General features: G+C 46.2%; 1 protein-coding gene across 15 annotated transcripts in view; it reads left to right on the top strand.

The window, feature by feature from the left end:
* The window catches only part of HMBOX1 (homeobox containing 1), a 175,741-nt gene extending 159,414 nt beyond the window's left edge, over window positions 1-16,327 (top strand). For 3 of the 15 annotated variants that reach the window (XM_012435172.3, XM_012435176.2, XM_012435177.3), the window contains exons 9-11: window positions 568-662; window positions 902-973; window positions 2,633-16,327. In XM_012435172.3, the coding sequence (XP_012290595.1) occupies window positions 568-662; window positions 902-973; window positions 2,633-2,770 (305 nt within the window). In that variant the 3' untranslated portion in view covers window positions 2,771-16,327. Of the gene's footprint in view, window positions 1-567; window positions 663-901; window positions 1,007-1,376; window positions 1,998-2,632 lie in introns of all 15 variants that reach the window. The other 12 variants (XM_012435178.3, XM_021665165.2, XM_012435180.3 and 9 more) reach the window with 10 other exon arrangements.
* The last annotated feature ends 361 nt before the right edge of the window (window positions 16,328-16,688 follow it).

Below are 16,688 nucleotides of genomic sequence, written 5' to 3' on the forward strand. Positions count from 1 at the left end.
AGTGCCCTAGGGGGAGTTATGCATATAACTGAAAAAGGAAGAAATAAAGAATTTTTTCTCATCCAAAACTGTAAGAATAAGAAATTTAAGTTGGTGAGTCAGGTAGGGTGTTGGATTTTAGATTCTAAAATTGCATTTATTTCTCCCAACCAAGTACTAACAAACAGGCCCGACCCCCTGTTTAGTTTCTAATATCACACGAGATCAGGTGCATCGAGCATGGTATGGGCATAGACAGTGTTTCGTTTCATTTCTAAATATACTTTTTATTCATCATTACAGTTCTCACAGGCTTTATAGAACCCCAAGATAGGAGAACTATGTAGTTAGCAAGTATTTATGAAGTACCTAATATGCACAGCAGCAGAGACCCCAGAATGGCAAAGGTGTACCTCCCCTGACCTACATGCACTTGAATTTCAGCCATCTACGTCTAAAAGAAACAAGTGTAGAGAAATATGGGGTCTTGTTTAATTACGTTCTAATTTCCTCAGCACAAAAATTAAGAGTTTCAGCTATTATGATACGGTAACAGATAATTTAGGGATCTATTTGCTTTTTTCGAAGAAGCAGCAATCCTGGAGAGTCATGGGATAGATGTGCAGAGCCCAGGAGGCCACTCCAATAGTGATGATGTCGATGGGAATGACTACTCCGAGCAGGTGAGCCTCTGCGAATCTGGTCGAGGTTCTTGGTGCCTGAGCAGGGGGACAGTGGGACAGTTCAGTTCCTGGGTGTGGCTGATGGGGTGGGGGAGGGGAAAGAGTCACTGTCCCTCCACTCCGCTCCTGTGTCTAGTTAGATTTCATGTAATTTGAAAGGAATGTGGTAAGATTCAGTTGTCCTGTTGAATTTGTGAGAAATCGTTATTCACCCACATGGATTTATTGTCATACAACAGGATACTTGGCAAGTACGCAATGGGGAGGAGGAGGAGGGAAGAAGTTCAGAGGGAGGCAGAGAAGCAGAGAAGGTAGAAGAAGAGAGGAGGATCTGATCCAAACAAGCAAGTTACATCATTCACGACACACACTCAGTATTTGAGAAATACTAGGGGCAGCTGGGCCCCATGCCTAAACATGTACCAACGCAGGGCACGATGGAAAGCCCCACTCACTCCAGCCCCACTGCAGTGGGAACCCTCCTGCCCAAAGGAGTGGTTCTTCCAGAGTCTCTCTGGCACACTGACACATGCATCGTCTCATAAGTGCAATACCTGCATGACTCCTTGCCTCGCCCTGATTTATTCTACATTGCTTTTGGGGAAAATGTATTTAATTGTAGCCACTGCATGGAGTAATTCAGTAACTAAGACTGGGGTAGTTCTCCCCCGACCCCAACATGAATGTTGACAGATTTCATTACAATTTTGATAGGATTTAAATTTCCATTTGGAATGTGAAGAGAACACATGGTTTCTTCTCCTAGACCACAGCAAGAAAACTTCTGATTTTTTTTTTGGGATCTGTGCTTTTTCCTTGCCCCCGCAGCCAGCTCATATAGTCCAATGCATTTTTTAAAAGCCTCTGCTTATCACACACCTAGAGTGCATGTGAGTCTGTGCTGATCCCTTTGTAAATTCTAAAAACTCATCTGTGAACAGCAGAAGGAAACGATGTCCAAACTTCCAAAAAACTACCATTTTTTTTCCCTTTAGGACTCTGCTTCATAGCCCCAAGAGACTACTCTGTAAGTCTTTCTGTTCAGAAACATTCCTGTTATTTTTCAATCCACTCACATAGATGGATTATTTCCATCTTTTTTTACGGATGCCCTAAGGGCAGCACATCCCACGTTTTGTTTTTTCCTTAAGGGACTTACCCTTTCCAAAGCTCTTTGATACAGAGTCCCCTGAAGATGACAGGTGAGAAATGTACCCCTTATTTGTAACACCGACTTCAGTGCCTGATGTACATCCTGCAATGCCAGCTTCCTTCACAGCTTTATTGTTTAACACATTGAGCTGCGCGGGGAGGAGAGCTTCACACTCCTTCTAGGTAAGACGCCTGCTGCTCCCCTTGCCCAGCTGCCTCCAGCAGGAGAGTGCCGCACCTTTCTCCCTTCTCCCGTAGCCATTTCCAGCAGTGATACTTGTGTCCTGTTATAATTGAGAATTCTTTTATTTTTTTTATAAAAATGCATTTTTATCTGTAAGATGTAATTGTAAGTTTTGTCTAGTTTTCTCAGTTCAGTAGAGAGGCACCATGAATTCTAATAATCTATTTGTAAGAGCAGCAATCTGGAATTTAATAGCTCACTAGTATGGCCTTCAGTGATTAATGCTATATTTGTTGCAAACAGAAAGATCCAAATTGTTGGTTTTATATCAATCACTGCAGGTTTGATCATCACCACCAGCAATCTTTCTAATAGAATGAATAGAATTATCAGTGAGGAAATACATTTTTAGTGCTTTTTACTTGTTGAATCATAAAATTATCAACTGAAAATCTCTGGACCTATATCCATTCAGTGTCTACTTAAATACAATTCACCTCTGTTCTATCATGAGCCCCTCCCCCAGTTTCCTCCCATGAATGTTCTGCCTCCCCTTGCCCCAGCATGTATTTCTGTGAAGAAAGAATTCTACCAATCTACTAATAACATTTGTTTCTTATTTCTGCACATCTAGGATGACAGTACGAGCCATAGTGACCACCAAGACCCCATCTCATTAGCTGTGGAAATGGCAGCAGTCAACCACACTATCTTGGCATTGGCCCGACAAGGAGCCAACGAAATCAAGACAGAGGCCCTGGATGATGACTGATCAGGGAGGTTAAACACGACAAGTTAACTTAGTTTAGACGTAGCACCTTAGCAGACTTTCCTCGGTCCTTAACATGTGTTCTTACAGTATAACTTGCAGTTTCTTGTATGTCAGGTAGCCGTTAGGGTCTTGTTCTGTGAAGATGGCATGGTGCCCTCAGCCTTTGCATATACTCTCTCAGTATTAATTCCCAGTAAATAATAACCAACCAACCAACCAAACTTCCCTCTCCCAGCCCCCGAGGCTAGAAAATCTTGCTGCTCCGTCTTAGCATTCCAAGAAAGTGCTTCCAGGTATTTAGATAGCCCTCAGTTCTCAAATATTAGGCTATGTGTAAAATCTTGGGTACCTTTAGATTCTTGTAACACTAGTCTGTACCCCCTTTTCCTTCCCCAAGACTGATAGGATGCAAGCTGAGGTTGTGGCACAGGAATGACTGACACCATTTGGGGAGTATCCACAGAGTCAGAGGAACACTAGAATCCCCACCTCAGCGTGAGGATAAATTGATTTCCAGCTGCAATAAGCCGTGCCTCATTATAGCCACGCTGTGGCTAGATTATACTTCTTGGGTGCTGTGCTAAGAATGTCAATGGAAAAAGTCAATCTCACATTTTGTTTGAAGTTAACATGCCTGACACAGACATCCTTTTCTCTCACAAGCTGTGTGACTTAGTAGATAAAATACTGCCTTCTGCCTTTGGAACCATGATTAAAAACAAAAACAAAAACAAGACAAAAACTAAAAGTCATAAAAAAAACCCAGCTTGAGAGCATTGGGAAAAAAAAAAATGAGCTGAATGTCTAATGGATGCTAAAGTCCAGTTTTCAGAACCACTGCGCATTCCGCGGCACAGTTAGCAGTGCCTGCCCGGAAAAGTTTTTGGAGGTCATCGTGGAAGTTGCTTTGCCTCCTGTCGGTGTCCCCTTTCCCTGCTACCAAAAAAGTCTTTCAAGGATGGAGCTAAGGTCAAAAATGAGTGAAAAAACTTGCAGTGTTTGTATCCATTAAACTGAAGCCCCCTCAATCTGAGAGGTCGCTAGAGGACTTCATAGTGGGGTCATGCTGCCTGTCACAGATGCAGATGCTTGCCCAGATAGGAGCAGAGAAAAGCAGGGGACGCTTCCCACTCACATTGTGGCTGTACCAGAACAACAGGATGGGACTGCTTTGCTGTTCTCTTTACTCTGTCCTTGGAGAGATGTGAAAAGCTGTATTGCTACAGGCAATTTATTTAATAATTGGAAGCCATATTGATAATGGATGTGGTAATATTTGTAAAGTTTAATCTACTTTAAGCGGCAGTAACTAATGGAATTCTTTTCCTTGATCACATATGTAGCACTTTTGTTACTTTTTAAAGATATTTATATTTGATAAATCTTTTTTTCATTTTGAGAACTCAAATATACCAAACAGTGAACTTGTGTTCTAAAGTCACCCTGTGATCACCTTGTCATCTAGTAGCAAAATGATGAACTATTCATGCATCAAAGAAAATTACATCTGCTGGCCTTGTATGAAAATGATCTCTTGGCATCCCGATTAAATGACACACTGTCACCGTGGGTAAGAGGAAAGAGCCTTCAATGTAGCAGCACAGGGTGCATCTGAAAGAGGCACAACTACTATGTATTTTCTGCCTCGTCCGGTCCCTCCTGTGTAGAATGAAGCCGTGTTTACAGGGGACTGTGGGGCTGGCTGTTACGCAGGGCTTCTTTCTGTCCATTACCTAAAAACAATTTCTAAGACAGAAGGAAGGTGCCATTTCCTTACCTCTTCACTCATCCTCCTCCACCAAATGTATTCAACTTAAAACTATGAGAGACTGAATGACCTTCCTCGATTTTCCCTTTCTCATTCAGAAGACACTGAGTATCCGCAGGTTTCTATCTGACCTTTTTCCACTTCAGACACATGCTGACCACATCATTTCCTTATCTGTTAATCCTGCTTATGTGAGTGTGAGGCGAGTCTTATGCGAGAGCATGAAAGTGCCACCTTATATATGTTTGTGACTATAAAGAGCTATGTGCAGGGCCTGGTCCTGCTCTTGTCTGTGGATTTCAGGGGGAAAAATATATGTACTTTTTCCAGCTTCCAAGCATTGAAGTAAAGCAGAGCCGTCTCTTCGTTTTACTGTATTACTTGAACCAACAAATTCAAGAGTAGCATTTGTTATTCTCAGGAATGAGCCTCCCTCTTCCCTCTCATATTCTTTCTTGGTTTATCTGACTTTTTATTTCAATTAGGAGACTGCGTTATCTTTCTTTCCTTTTATTTGGCTTAGAGGAAATATTTCCATTTTGGTGGAATTTTGTCTGCTTATTCTCAATTGAATCGGAAAGAACAAGGAGACAGAGAAAAAATCCACTCTCTGACAAGCCACATTCATGATTGATTGTAAGGAGATTATTATAATCGATAGCTTCTTTATGATGGGATTGCTAGTATCATTTGTTCTTGCTGGTCTTCTTTTTAAAGGAACAGTCTCAAACTGTTAAGACAGCTGCAGTTGCTAAAGAAAGAAATACAAAGATTGCCGTAGAAGCACTAAAAGGTTTCATTGTTTTAACACCTATAAGGGAGGAAAAAAGCTTCAGAGAATGAAGGCGAGTTGGAGTCCATGAAGGATAGTACCAGGCCCCATCCGGCAGTGTGGTATAACTGAAAGAACGTTTGTGCCACTGCAGGAGAATGTCCTGTAGAGCTCAGTGGGAACAGGATGAAGGCATCTTCCACCCACAGTCGTCGTCTTTGGAGAAGACCCACTGCCTTACATGTCACCTTTGCTTTTTCATCAAGAGTGAGAATTTACTTCCTTTGGGCCTAGATTTAAATCTACTGTTGGTTTTCTGTTTGTCACCAGGTTCAATTCTGCTGTCTTGTCCGTGCCACGTTAGTTCTTCTCATGGTGTGTGGCACCGCTACTCTTACATTTCTAGTATCTTTAGGTAGTATATTTCTTGTAATCTTTTTCAGGTTTTAGAGGTGGAATGAAAATAGATACCCTAAACTTCCTTGTTACTGAAGGGAAAGCAGCCAGTCTCTAAAAACTCATGCTGTGTGCTTCTCAGTGTTTGTGCCCCTCCCGTCGGCCGTGGGGACTCCGCAGGGGCGGCTCCTTCCAGTCAGGACGACTTTGATAAGTCCTTTAAAGTGGTGGGGGGAACTTGCCAACAGGTATTCATATCATTTGTTATTTCTTTAAAGACACTTTAATTGAATTACTATGGTCAGATGGGTAAACTTCCAGCCTTTAAAAACACTGACACAAGGACCTTTTAAAATGGGTCATCTTGATGAGATCTGCCCATCTGCTGATTACCCCAACAGCAGATGAAGGCTGGGGAGGGCAACACTCTGCATTCTCATCTCAAGCCTTCACTGCCATTCAGTCCCGTATGGACATTTTGGTTTCTTTCAGCAAGTTTATAAAGTTGGAATACCCTTACAGCAATTTTCTTTACAATCACAATCACAATTCTTTAAGTGGTTAGTAAAGGTAGTTGCCTTCCACCCACCTATGACTTTGAACAGTCCCCACCCCTGTCACTCACAAGGCCAGTCCTCCCACCCCACCCCCATATTCACATTCCCATGGCCCCTCACAGGAAGAAGGAACCTGGGGCAGAGAGGAGGAATATCGTTAATGCTAAAGTGTGCATTTCAAGTTCTCTAGTTCTTGGTAGATTTATGGTGACAGCCAGTTCAGTGACCACCACCACCTATGTTAGGTCCATGTATCCAGATATATTTTACCTCAAAGGAGATGACTGAAGAATTCACCAATATCATTGTTTCTCTTCTGCCTGTTTAACGCTTGTCTTTAAGAAATACTGGCTTTAGAAACTTCTCCCTTGGGTATCAACCATCAGGCACCAAGTATAAACAGACTCATTGGATCAGGAGTCTCCAGCCTTATCCTGTCTGTCTGAACAGCTTTCTCTTCTGTCTCCCTCTGACTAGGTCTTCAGCTGACTTCTTTGCTGGAATTTTCTAATCTTGTTACAGCAGGGAAAAGTAGCTGGGTGTGGTCCATCTCTTCACACAAACAGTCCTCCTCGTCTTGACCAGCTACATATTCCATTGACCAGCGTCATCATCTCTGCCCTCAACTGTGGAAATGATCCCTTTTCCACAGATGTTCTCCCTCCCTCCCATCCCCGTCCTACAAATGTGAACTCTTAAGTCTTTACTCTCTGGTCTTAAGAAGAGTTTGGTTAGAAGCAGTCTTCCCATTTAATTTGTGGCTCTGCCTTTTAAAATTCCTTTTTGTCTTTTGTTGTTCAGAGAAAAACCAGCGTGTTTTCTCCCCCGGCTGTCTCCACAGATTCTTAGGCAATAATTTTTCTTGTTGATGATCCCGTGCTCAGTACCACACTACACTGAAGAACCCAACCCACGCCATTGTGCGTTGGTTTCTGTGACCTGAATCATGTCAGAGTGATGATAGATTTTTGTCATTTTGTGATTGTTAGTCATGTTTTACTACTGTATTCCTTGGGGCTGCACTGAGACCACCCACATCCATTTATAGCTTTGCTGAGCCGGATTGATTTGTCAAGATTTCCCAAGTGAAAGTTAGGCACATTGCCCAGCTCCTGCTGTATCTTTGGGGAGTGTGGCATGGGATGGGGGATGTCCTGGGGCAGGGGTGGGAATGACACACAGAAGGCATTCCATTTTTTTTTTTTTTTTTTTGCATGTACTCATTAAATAGCAAGGATGTTGCCTTGGGATTTGGGGATCATGTCAGCCATGTTGAATTTGGCAAACTGAGCTGCATGCCCTGAAAGCCGTCTTACTGTTTCTTCATTTCCGTATTAGGAATACCTGAGTTATCCAATGCCGTGTTCCCTGAGAGTGGAAGGCTTTCCTGGAGAAGCAGCTGCACATGGCCAGGTCAGCTGTCTGGATGTCACGGTGGTGTGCGGTCAGAGCAGAGGGCCTTCCTTTTCCTGTAATGTGGTCTTCTTTATGCATGCTTGGTTTCAAAGATGACTGTCACTTTAAAAGAAAGATTTCCTTACCACTCTCCAGAGAACTAGCACACTAAGGTGGTAGGAAAGGCTTCTCAGATGCAAGCCAACAAGTCAGTTTTCTGATGACGGAAAGTCCTCTCACATACAGGTTGTGTTTGGAAAGGCTGTTCTCAGTTCTATTTATAAACTGCAAGTGATAAGCTACTGTCTTGTGACCTCACAGGCCAGTGGTTGACTCACTCATCTCGGAAAGGTAACTTTGTTCAGATCTATGTATAATTTTCAAACCTGAAAGTTTGTATATTGAGAGTTTCAGTATTGGCTTTGTTACTCTTTCTTGGTGAGGATTAGAAATGGCAGCAAAAAGCAAGCGAAGAATCTGAAAACTCCAGTCTCCTTTAACACTGGCTTAGTTTTAAATCAAGACGGGAAGAGACACATGAGGGGAGGAGGGAAGATTTGCTGGCTTCTTATCTCAGTGACGTAGACGCCTCGGGATTACAGGCGTGTGGATCCCTGAGCCTCTTTTTTGTCATTCTTCCTCTGACATTTGTGGCAGAACTGAATCTGGTTGATTCTGTTCACATGAAACATGACAAGCATTTTGACACCATGAGACAGTTGACCACCCACATGCCACACCCATTGTCTGTCTCATCAGCCAGCCTCCTAACTGCACACAGAGGGGCACAGCTGCAGGGACGCCACACCTTCCTCCTTTCCTGACACTCCTTTCCCGTGGCTGGTCTGCGGGTTGGTCAGCCTCGGTCTGGACAGCTGTGTCCGCCGCTGCTTGGCTGCCCTCCGTTTGGTCGGTGCGGCCGGCGTGGGGATGGACAGCCCAGCTCTCACTTGAGAAGTCTCGGGATGCCAGTTCCCTGGACTCCCCGTTTTCATTTTCTCTTCTTTTCTTTTAAGTAAGAGTGGCTCTGTATAGCCATAATTAACTCTCCAATTCACATTGGTGTGCTGTGATCAAATGAAGGTTGGGCTGAATCTTTTCAAATTGTAACCATGGTAATTGAGGGGGGTGGCATAGAATGAATATATAAAAATATAATGGCAATTGTTCTGAATGACTGAGTGTCCTTCTGACATGTAATTAGCTGTTTTAGCAGGATGTAGATTGGCATGGTCATAATTAAAAGGATTTCTGTCCTTTATGTGACTGGAAATGGCAGAGCTCCCATCCCCTGTTCCCTCTTAGCGCACTAATGCTCCCGAGAACATTTGGAACAGCAACTCCGTAAACTAAGATAATGACATGGTGCTCATGTTCTCCCCGTAGTGAAAGAGAAGGATTTGGAGTTGTTTCAGCTTCAAAATGGAAGCCTTTGATTATTGTTCCCCATTTGACTTCTAAGTTCTTTGAAACCACACTCACATCCAATTCCAACTTGCCTCACCTCTGGCAGAAACCACAGTCAGGACCCCAGAAGGAGCCCCTCTGACTGGCCCCCAGTGCACTCTAGCCTGAGGGCTGGCCCAACTCAAGGACATTGCTGCTTCCTGGGCTCCCTGTGATCTTCAGATTTCCCCTTGGTTGCTTGATATTTCCATTGCCATCACTATCAGAAAGCATTTCCCAAACAGAAATTTACAGAAAATTGAGTTTTCCTCATTGAATCCTTGAACTCAGAGCAGACAACATGACAGGACACACATAACTAACACAGGCGCTAAGCAGGCAGGGGTGTGAATGGAGTACTGTTCACTACGTCTAAAGCTGCCGGACAGAGCACAGGATGAGTATCTGCCCGCTTCTCTCACACCCCTCTTACTTGGCAGCTGCCCCAGCCACCGGCACTGTGGCCACCCTGAGTCTTCCCCACTGTTCCACTGTCCCGTGTGAGCCCCTCCCTGGCACTCGAGTCCATGTTCTCTTCCTCCCCTCTGTTCCATGCTCCCTGTTGCAGAGGGCATTGCCGTACATGGTCCCTGACCGTGGTCCCCTGCTCTCCTCCTGAGGTGTCAATGCTGGATAGGAGCTGCTGAGTCACCAACTCACCTTTCCCTAGAATTTGGCTTTATTTCCCCATCATTTGCATAGGTCCTTATTCAATGATGTGATCAAGAGCGAGTCTACAAGAATATCAGCACCCGACACAGTGCCAAATGGCCTTTCATAAGCGGTTTCATGCCCTGAGGCTTACACTTGTGCTGGGTGAGCCCAGGACCATGAGCCTTTTCTTTTCTGGGTCTGGACACTCCCGGGTTGGTTAGGCTAGCCACTCGAGAGTACGGCTCTGGCCTTTCTTCATGTTTTGCTGCTTTTCTTTGTACAGATCTTTCCCCCTCCACGTACCAGAAGGAATCCTAACCTAGTTGAAATGCTAGGTGCAATTCAGTCTCATGAGAATGCTGAAATAGGCTGATGAATTAAAATTAAAATTGTCCTCTTCCCTGAAAACACACATACCTAGAGAATGTAGGGAAAGGCTCTTAGGTCTTAGGAATCTTATATTTTTATTTCCCACAAAATACGTACAAAGAAATGTATAGTCTTCCCTCAGTATTCCTCCTCCTGTAGGCTCTGAAAGCAACCTCATTCCCACCCAGCCCCTGCACACCTGCTTGCAAGATCCCTGCATGCAGTCATGGAGACTGTTTTCTTTGGGATCCTATCAGTCTGTATGACAACTGGAATGATCACAGATTTAGGACCCCAAAGGGTAGAGCATCCCTTTTCATATTTTCCCAGCTGCTAAAAGATGACTATCTCCATTAGAATTTAGAATCCATCTTAAGATTAGAGATGGTAAGAACTGACTGGATGAGTCTAATTCTGTGATTTGTGAGACATGCACCGAAACCGCCAGCAGAACATTCTGATGATCCACCTACATGCAAAGAGAACAGAATTCACACCACAGTTAAAACCTTCTAGTGGAGCCACTGTCTTAGGGATCAAGTTATTAGAGGTGCTGCTTCAGGGATGGTGCTACTTCAAAAGAACCAAAGTCGGAGAGGCACCTCCCTTCCCAAATGCTTCTGCAGGCCACTCTGCTGATCGAGAAAACCAACGATATATTCCTTTACCAGCAGCCCCCTCTTTCCCTAACAACAACACAACTCAACCTACCACAATCACCGAAAATCGAGGCAATGCTAACCCATGAAATAATGTAGTTTTTGAACAAAAACCTCAGCAGTCAGTTATTCTTGTAAGAAACTAAAGATGCCACCGTTGTAAATCATGATGCTACAGAGACAAACACACAGGTCTTCTGAGCACCCCAAAGTCAAGACAATGCAGCTGATGTTTCCTGAGCAAGTACTGTGTGCGGGGCCTGTGCACTGCCTCATGACCCGACACCACGCAAGTCACCTGGCCCACAACAAGGCGAGTCTCCCCTCATTTCTTCATTTCAGTAGGACATCCATTATCAAAGAATGGACCACATACAGTGGTCTGCCCTCTCTGGACACAAGCCTCGTTTGTTTTCTCACGCGGCAGTACCAGGTAGCCCCCCAGATGCACTGTGGCATCACCCCCACCTTTGTGAGCTGAATTCCCTCCTTGAGGGTCTGGACGCCACAGCCTGTCTGGAGTCTTCCTCCTCTGTCAGCGATGAGGACAGGAGTGCTGGGAGGTGCTGCAGCAGTGGACAGGGTGGGAAGCCTGTGTGCCGAGCACCCCTTACCTGCAGTTAGCCAAGGCACAGATAGGAAACCTGTTTGCGCTTCCTGTCTTCTCTCTTCAGCTCTTGTACCACTTACCTGGCCATTCCTTCGGGGTTCCCGCTGTGTTCTGGAGTGTTCGGCTAGCCCCTCCTGCTCTCTGGAAACTGAAGCTCTGGGGCTCTGGAATTAGATGAGTGTCTGCTCTGCCTCAGGCCTCCCTGGCTCCTCATGGGCCCTGACTGCCAAGAAATAACAGTTGCTGGAGACACATCTTGATTTGGGCTCAGCATAAGAACTTTCTAGTACCCAGAATCTAGCTGAGGCACGAGCTCCTTCAAGGTAGAGGTCTGGTCCCTGTCCTGCCACTATGGAACTATAGTGACTTGTCAGGGACATTGAACAGGGACATGGGCGCCAAGCTGACCTGAGGACTCAGCTAACTGAAGGTCTCTGTTTCTTCCCTCCTCTCCTTGTCTACCTCTTTTCAGTCAAACGTAAGTGGCTCTCTAGGGGTTGCCTTTCTCACGGTCTCTCTCTTCTGATCTGCTCTGCCCCGTCGTGGGCATCTTGGAACCACCGCAGGAGCAAGGCCACAGCTGTGGACTGGTCCCCCATGAGAGTCTCCCTGGCTCATTGGGCCCTGTAATAGGTACATAGTACATTATTATCCAACCTCCACTCCCTAAAAAGCCCCCTCAGTTTGAAGGAGGAAGGTAGGTGTGCCTTGCATTCTGTTATCGGTCCAGATTTGGCACGTGGTTGCTGGGGTGCCATTGGGATTTTGGAACGGGAGCAATTCGATTCCTCCCGAGGAAGGAGCTCACAGCTCTCACAAACTGCTGTCTGTGGCAGTGATGAGTCACCGAATTTGTGTTTCAAGGTTTATTCCTTCCTCCCTTTAGGACTTTTTCAACTTCCCATCACTTCAGGCTGAGTCTAAATTTCAGTCCTGTAACGTGGCTTCCTTTGAGCACAGAAACCTCTCCTTTTCTTCCATTAATGGAACTAAGATCCCAGCATAAACTTGTGAGAGTCATTTTTCCACGTCATCATTCACCGGAGCTATGAAGCCAGAACACAGAATGACGTTAGTGTTATATTAATGTAAGCAGCAGCCACTCTGGTGATGTTCCACTGAATTCCTTTTGTTCTTACACCAGATTCACGGGGTCAGGCAGAGTTTAGAGTGGGCTGCATGAAGCCGCGCTCAGCGGTGGCTGCTTTCAAGCAGCATTGTTGTTTGCCTTGAAACCACATTTCACAATGTTAGAACCAGTGAGCCCCTTAATCCTGCATCTCTGAAAATGGGCACCACAAAACCAAAGTTCGGGGTTGGGGAGTGGGGCTTGTCTCTCGAAGCATTGGGAGCTTGGGCGGGTGTCCCCTGACTGCGCCTCGGTTTTAACGGGACACTCGGAAGGGCCTCCTCTTTTCTTAGCAGCTGCCTCTCGTTTACTGTAGAAAGCAAGTATGTGCACCCTGTGCCTCCTCGACCCACGGTGGGCATCTAGAGCAGGCCTCGGGAGCCAGTTCTCCTCCTAGCCACTTCCTTGGGGGCTATAGAGCGCGGTCACAGGAAGGTCTCTGCCAGGCCGAGCCGCTGGGCCCTGAGTCATCACAACATTGGCATCCTCAGACACACCTGGGCCACAAGGCAGGACACTCCTCCTGCTCAGAGATGCCAGGCGCGCCAACATTGCCTCCCCTAGAAGAGCCCACAGCCTTCTCCGACCTCCCCGCGGGCTCGCCCTCCCTTCCATGGCCCTGGTCACGTTGGGTATGCAGTACCTTTCAAGGATAGATTTTTGTTTATGTTTTTTAAGTGCCTAAGCAAGTTACAGACCTCTGGAACCTGCCAGAGAGTCGGCCTGTGCCCTGTCCCCATCCCTCCCCACCCTGCACTGGCCCTTGAGGGTGGCTGCCCCTCTTCAGTGTCCCTGGTGTTCTGCAGGCAGAGCAAGGCAGGGACAAGCTAGCGGGAGAGATCACTTCACAGCCACGTCAGGCTGGCTTTGTCACTATTTTCCAGCATTTCTTTCTTTAGGGCTGTTTCTGTTTATATGGGTTTGGTCTTGGTTAATAGAGAATTTAAGAGTCTGCTTAGGGAAATCTCAGTAGCCATTGAGTAAGAAGACAGGAGAGCAAGACAGCTTCAGCGGCATTCTGGCTCTGGCTTTGGTAGGAGTTGGAAAATGTGTCCGCATCCAAGAGGGCGAAGCGTCGAATCACCCTAGCTCATGAGCCTGCTGACTCACCTGCCAGCGTGAGCCACAGAAGCCCCAGTTGCCTTTCTGAGCCCTCTCTTCCTAGACTAGAGATCGGGGCGTCTGCTCACAAGGGCTCGGGAAAGCCAGCAGTCGGGCGTCCAGATCCAAAGTGTGTCTTTGGAAATGAATGTGATAGTATTTGTTTGCTTCTTTTCTAAAAAATAATTTAAGTCTGACCTAAATACGGGGCCTTTATTCTGCGATGGGCATACGACAGATTATTTCGTGACTGCACTCTATTCAAGTCACATCACTAAGCAGCGCTCAGATGATCTGTTGGTGCATTAAAAGGTTTTGCAAAATGGAACAATCCATACCCAGGCACTTTATTTTCATTAATAATCCAGCATTTTTGTTCAGACAATGTAATAACCCAAACACTGGGTTTCACATTTGACACGTGGGCAAACTTGCCAATGAACTGTGACCTGACAGAGATGGAAGGCGGGCTGGTGAAGGTGATCCAATGGGAGGACAGTGCTGTGGTCATGAAAATGAGGCTTTTCTGTAGCATGTCAGCCAACCCAGACCCTAGGCAGCACATCGTCCCTCAGTTCTCCAGATGCTGTTCTTGCAGATTCTGCCAAGTGCTCGTCGATTACCTTAGGTGTAATTGTCTAGGGAAGAGCTGAATGTAAGTGAGGGTGCAGAGCACTGGGGAGGGCGACAGTGAAATGCAGTTAGAGGCAGCAAGGGAGTCCCGGTTTGTTCTCACGTAACTGGACTTGAACGCTCCAGCGCAAGCAGAGTGCTAGGGTGGATTCCACTGCAGAACCATGGCAGCTCTGCTTTACTCCTCAGCGTGGGGTGGGAACTGGCTGCGCAGCAAGTTAGGAAATGGAAAGCGAGCATTGCGGCTGTAGTCTCGGCGGATACCCTGGAGCAGATGCCTTGAGATTGCCTGAAGTGTTTAGCATCCACCAAATAGTCGAATTTCTAGGATGGGCCATGCGGGATCCCTGCCACATGGGCATGGGGGCAGCGCGCTCCTCCCTGCCTCGGCTGCTGTGTGTCTTAGTCTTCGCGTTTCCCCTTGGCGTCTCCTCTGGTCCCTGTCCATCTTGTGCGCCATGTGTCCCTGAGGGCGAGTCACACCTGTGTCTGAGTCTGCTGTAAGGTGTTCAGTCTACCTCAAGGGGTCATCATGGTAAGCTCTGTCCCACGGCATCCTCCGCCCATTGCCACACACACTGGAATGTATCCCCCCCCCCGCCCCGTCCCTTCGACAACCTCTGACCCCGTCTTTCCTGTTATCACCACAAACTCCTAGTGCAAATTGGATGCTGCTTTAAATGTGAAAACAATTGTTCAAAAGCTATAAAACCTGAATGAAAGCTGAAGCTGAATTTATAAGCCTTGTTGCATATGAGCCAAAAGTGCAAAAAGCTCTATATAATGAACTAACCTGCCACTCGTATAAATATAAATATATATAAATATATTAAAATCAGACTGTTCTACAAAATTGTGTATTTGTATTTTTGTGTACGTACAATTTTCTGCTAAGCAGAAGGAGGATGTAGTATAGGATGCTGTGAGAAGAGATTTGGTTTAATCCTATTTCTTTGTTACTTATTTTTGTTAACATCAGATGCCTGTCTTTGTCTTCTATGTGTATGACACTGTGTGGAAAGCTGCAGTATCTCTCTTCCTGAGGTCCACAGTCCATTAAAGAATAAGCTTGGGGCTTAGAGTTGTCTCGGCCACCAGACACAGGTGAGCCAACAGAGTTCGGCTCCCGTTTGCGGTGCAGTGGGGCCTGGAGCTGCTTGTGGTCCTGTGGGAGAGAAAGGGCCCCCCCAACTTCAGGCTGGTCACTGTATTTTGACTTCCCTCTGGGAAGCAAAATCTCACTTGTAAAAATCAACTTCCAAGACAAAAGACGATCTGATGTCACTTTTCTGGGTCTACCAACAAGGGACACAGATCTCTCTGAACTTTGCAACAGGCCCTTATATTTTGGCGCCAGAAGTTTGCCCAGAAAGCAGCAGGTGGCCCTGCCTGGCTGAAGCCTGGCTCATCGGCCACCCTTGGGCTTCGTCTCCCTCCTCCGAGTAGTTGCTGCCTCCTTCAGATCAGGTAACCACAATGCCTCCCCGCTGCTGATGCTTCATCCCCACACCTCCAGCCCCAGTGACCTGGAGCTTCTCAGAACCCACTTTGCCGGTGCTAAAACACAAGAGGGGGTGAAAGTGGCTGCCAGTAATGGCCAGAAACCAACCACCAGAGGCCAAGCTGAAAGACAAGCTCCGGGTGCCCAGGGGCTGACAGGCTGACCACGCGGTGGGTCCCAGCCCCACCCACTGCTGCCATATGCCTCTGAGCTCCACGGTGGCCCCTCTCCATGGGAACCTCCTCTAGGGAGAGCGATACTGCACCTTCACCTGTAGGACTCATCTTTATAACAATGTGTAATGGCTGTAGCAAAAAGCCCTTGTTTCTAGATGTAAATGGTCAAAGAAACAAGTGCTCCATTGTATTGAATAAAATAGTTCAAATGAGTCCTGTATCATTGTATCTCCTATTCTGGATTAGTGCCTTTTGGACAGTAGACTGTTCTGTAATTAAAATGTAGTATACTGCTTTTTTGTACAGTTTTGTTTTAATAAAACTTTTTTTTAATTTGTGTTTATTTTAGTATTGTACCTATTAGAGAATAAAATGTATAACTGAATACAGACTGGCTGGGATTTCTTTGGATCAAAATGATCATTTGGGAAGTGCTCGACCCAAACAGAGATGGAACATTTTGAACATGGGTCCCTTTGGGTGTTTAAAATGACTTAGGAAGGCTCACACAGCTGCTGCACGCCCCCTGGGTAAGGGCAATGCCAAGCCCAGGAAAGCCCCTCTACTGCCCCACTCCTGGACCCTCCAGCCTGTGCTGGGCTCCTGTCTGGGTGACACTAGGCAAGGCTGTGCCTCCTGGGAGTCCCCAGACCTCACCCTCCCTCACTGTGGCACATTGCCACCTGGCCTGCCGTCTCCTCACCATCTTCAAGCTGCATGATCACATGAAGATGTGGCCACCCCTAAGGCCG

The sequence above is a fragment of the Aotus nancymaae genome, unplaced genomic scaffold (genome assembly GCF_030222135.1).
Source record: "Aotus nancymaae isolate 86718 unplaced genomic scaffold, 86718_ANA_hifiasm-v0.15.2.pri h1tg000079l, whole genome shotgun sequence".
Classification (NCBI taxonomy): Eukaryota; Metazoa; Chordata; class Mammalia; order Primates; family Aotidae; genus Aotus; species Aotus nancymaae.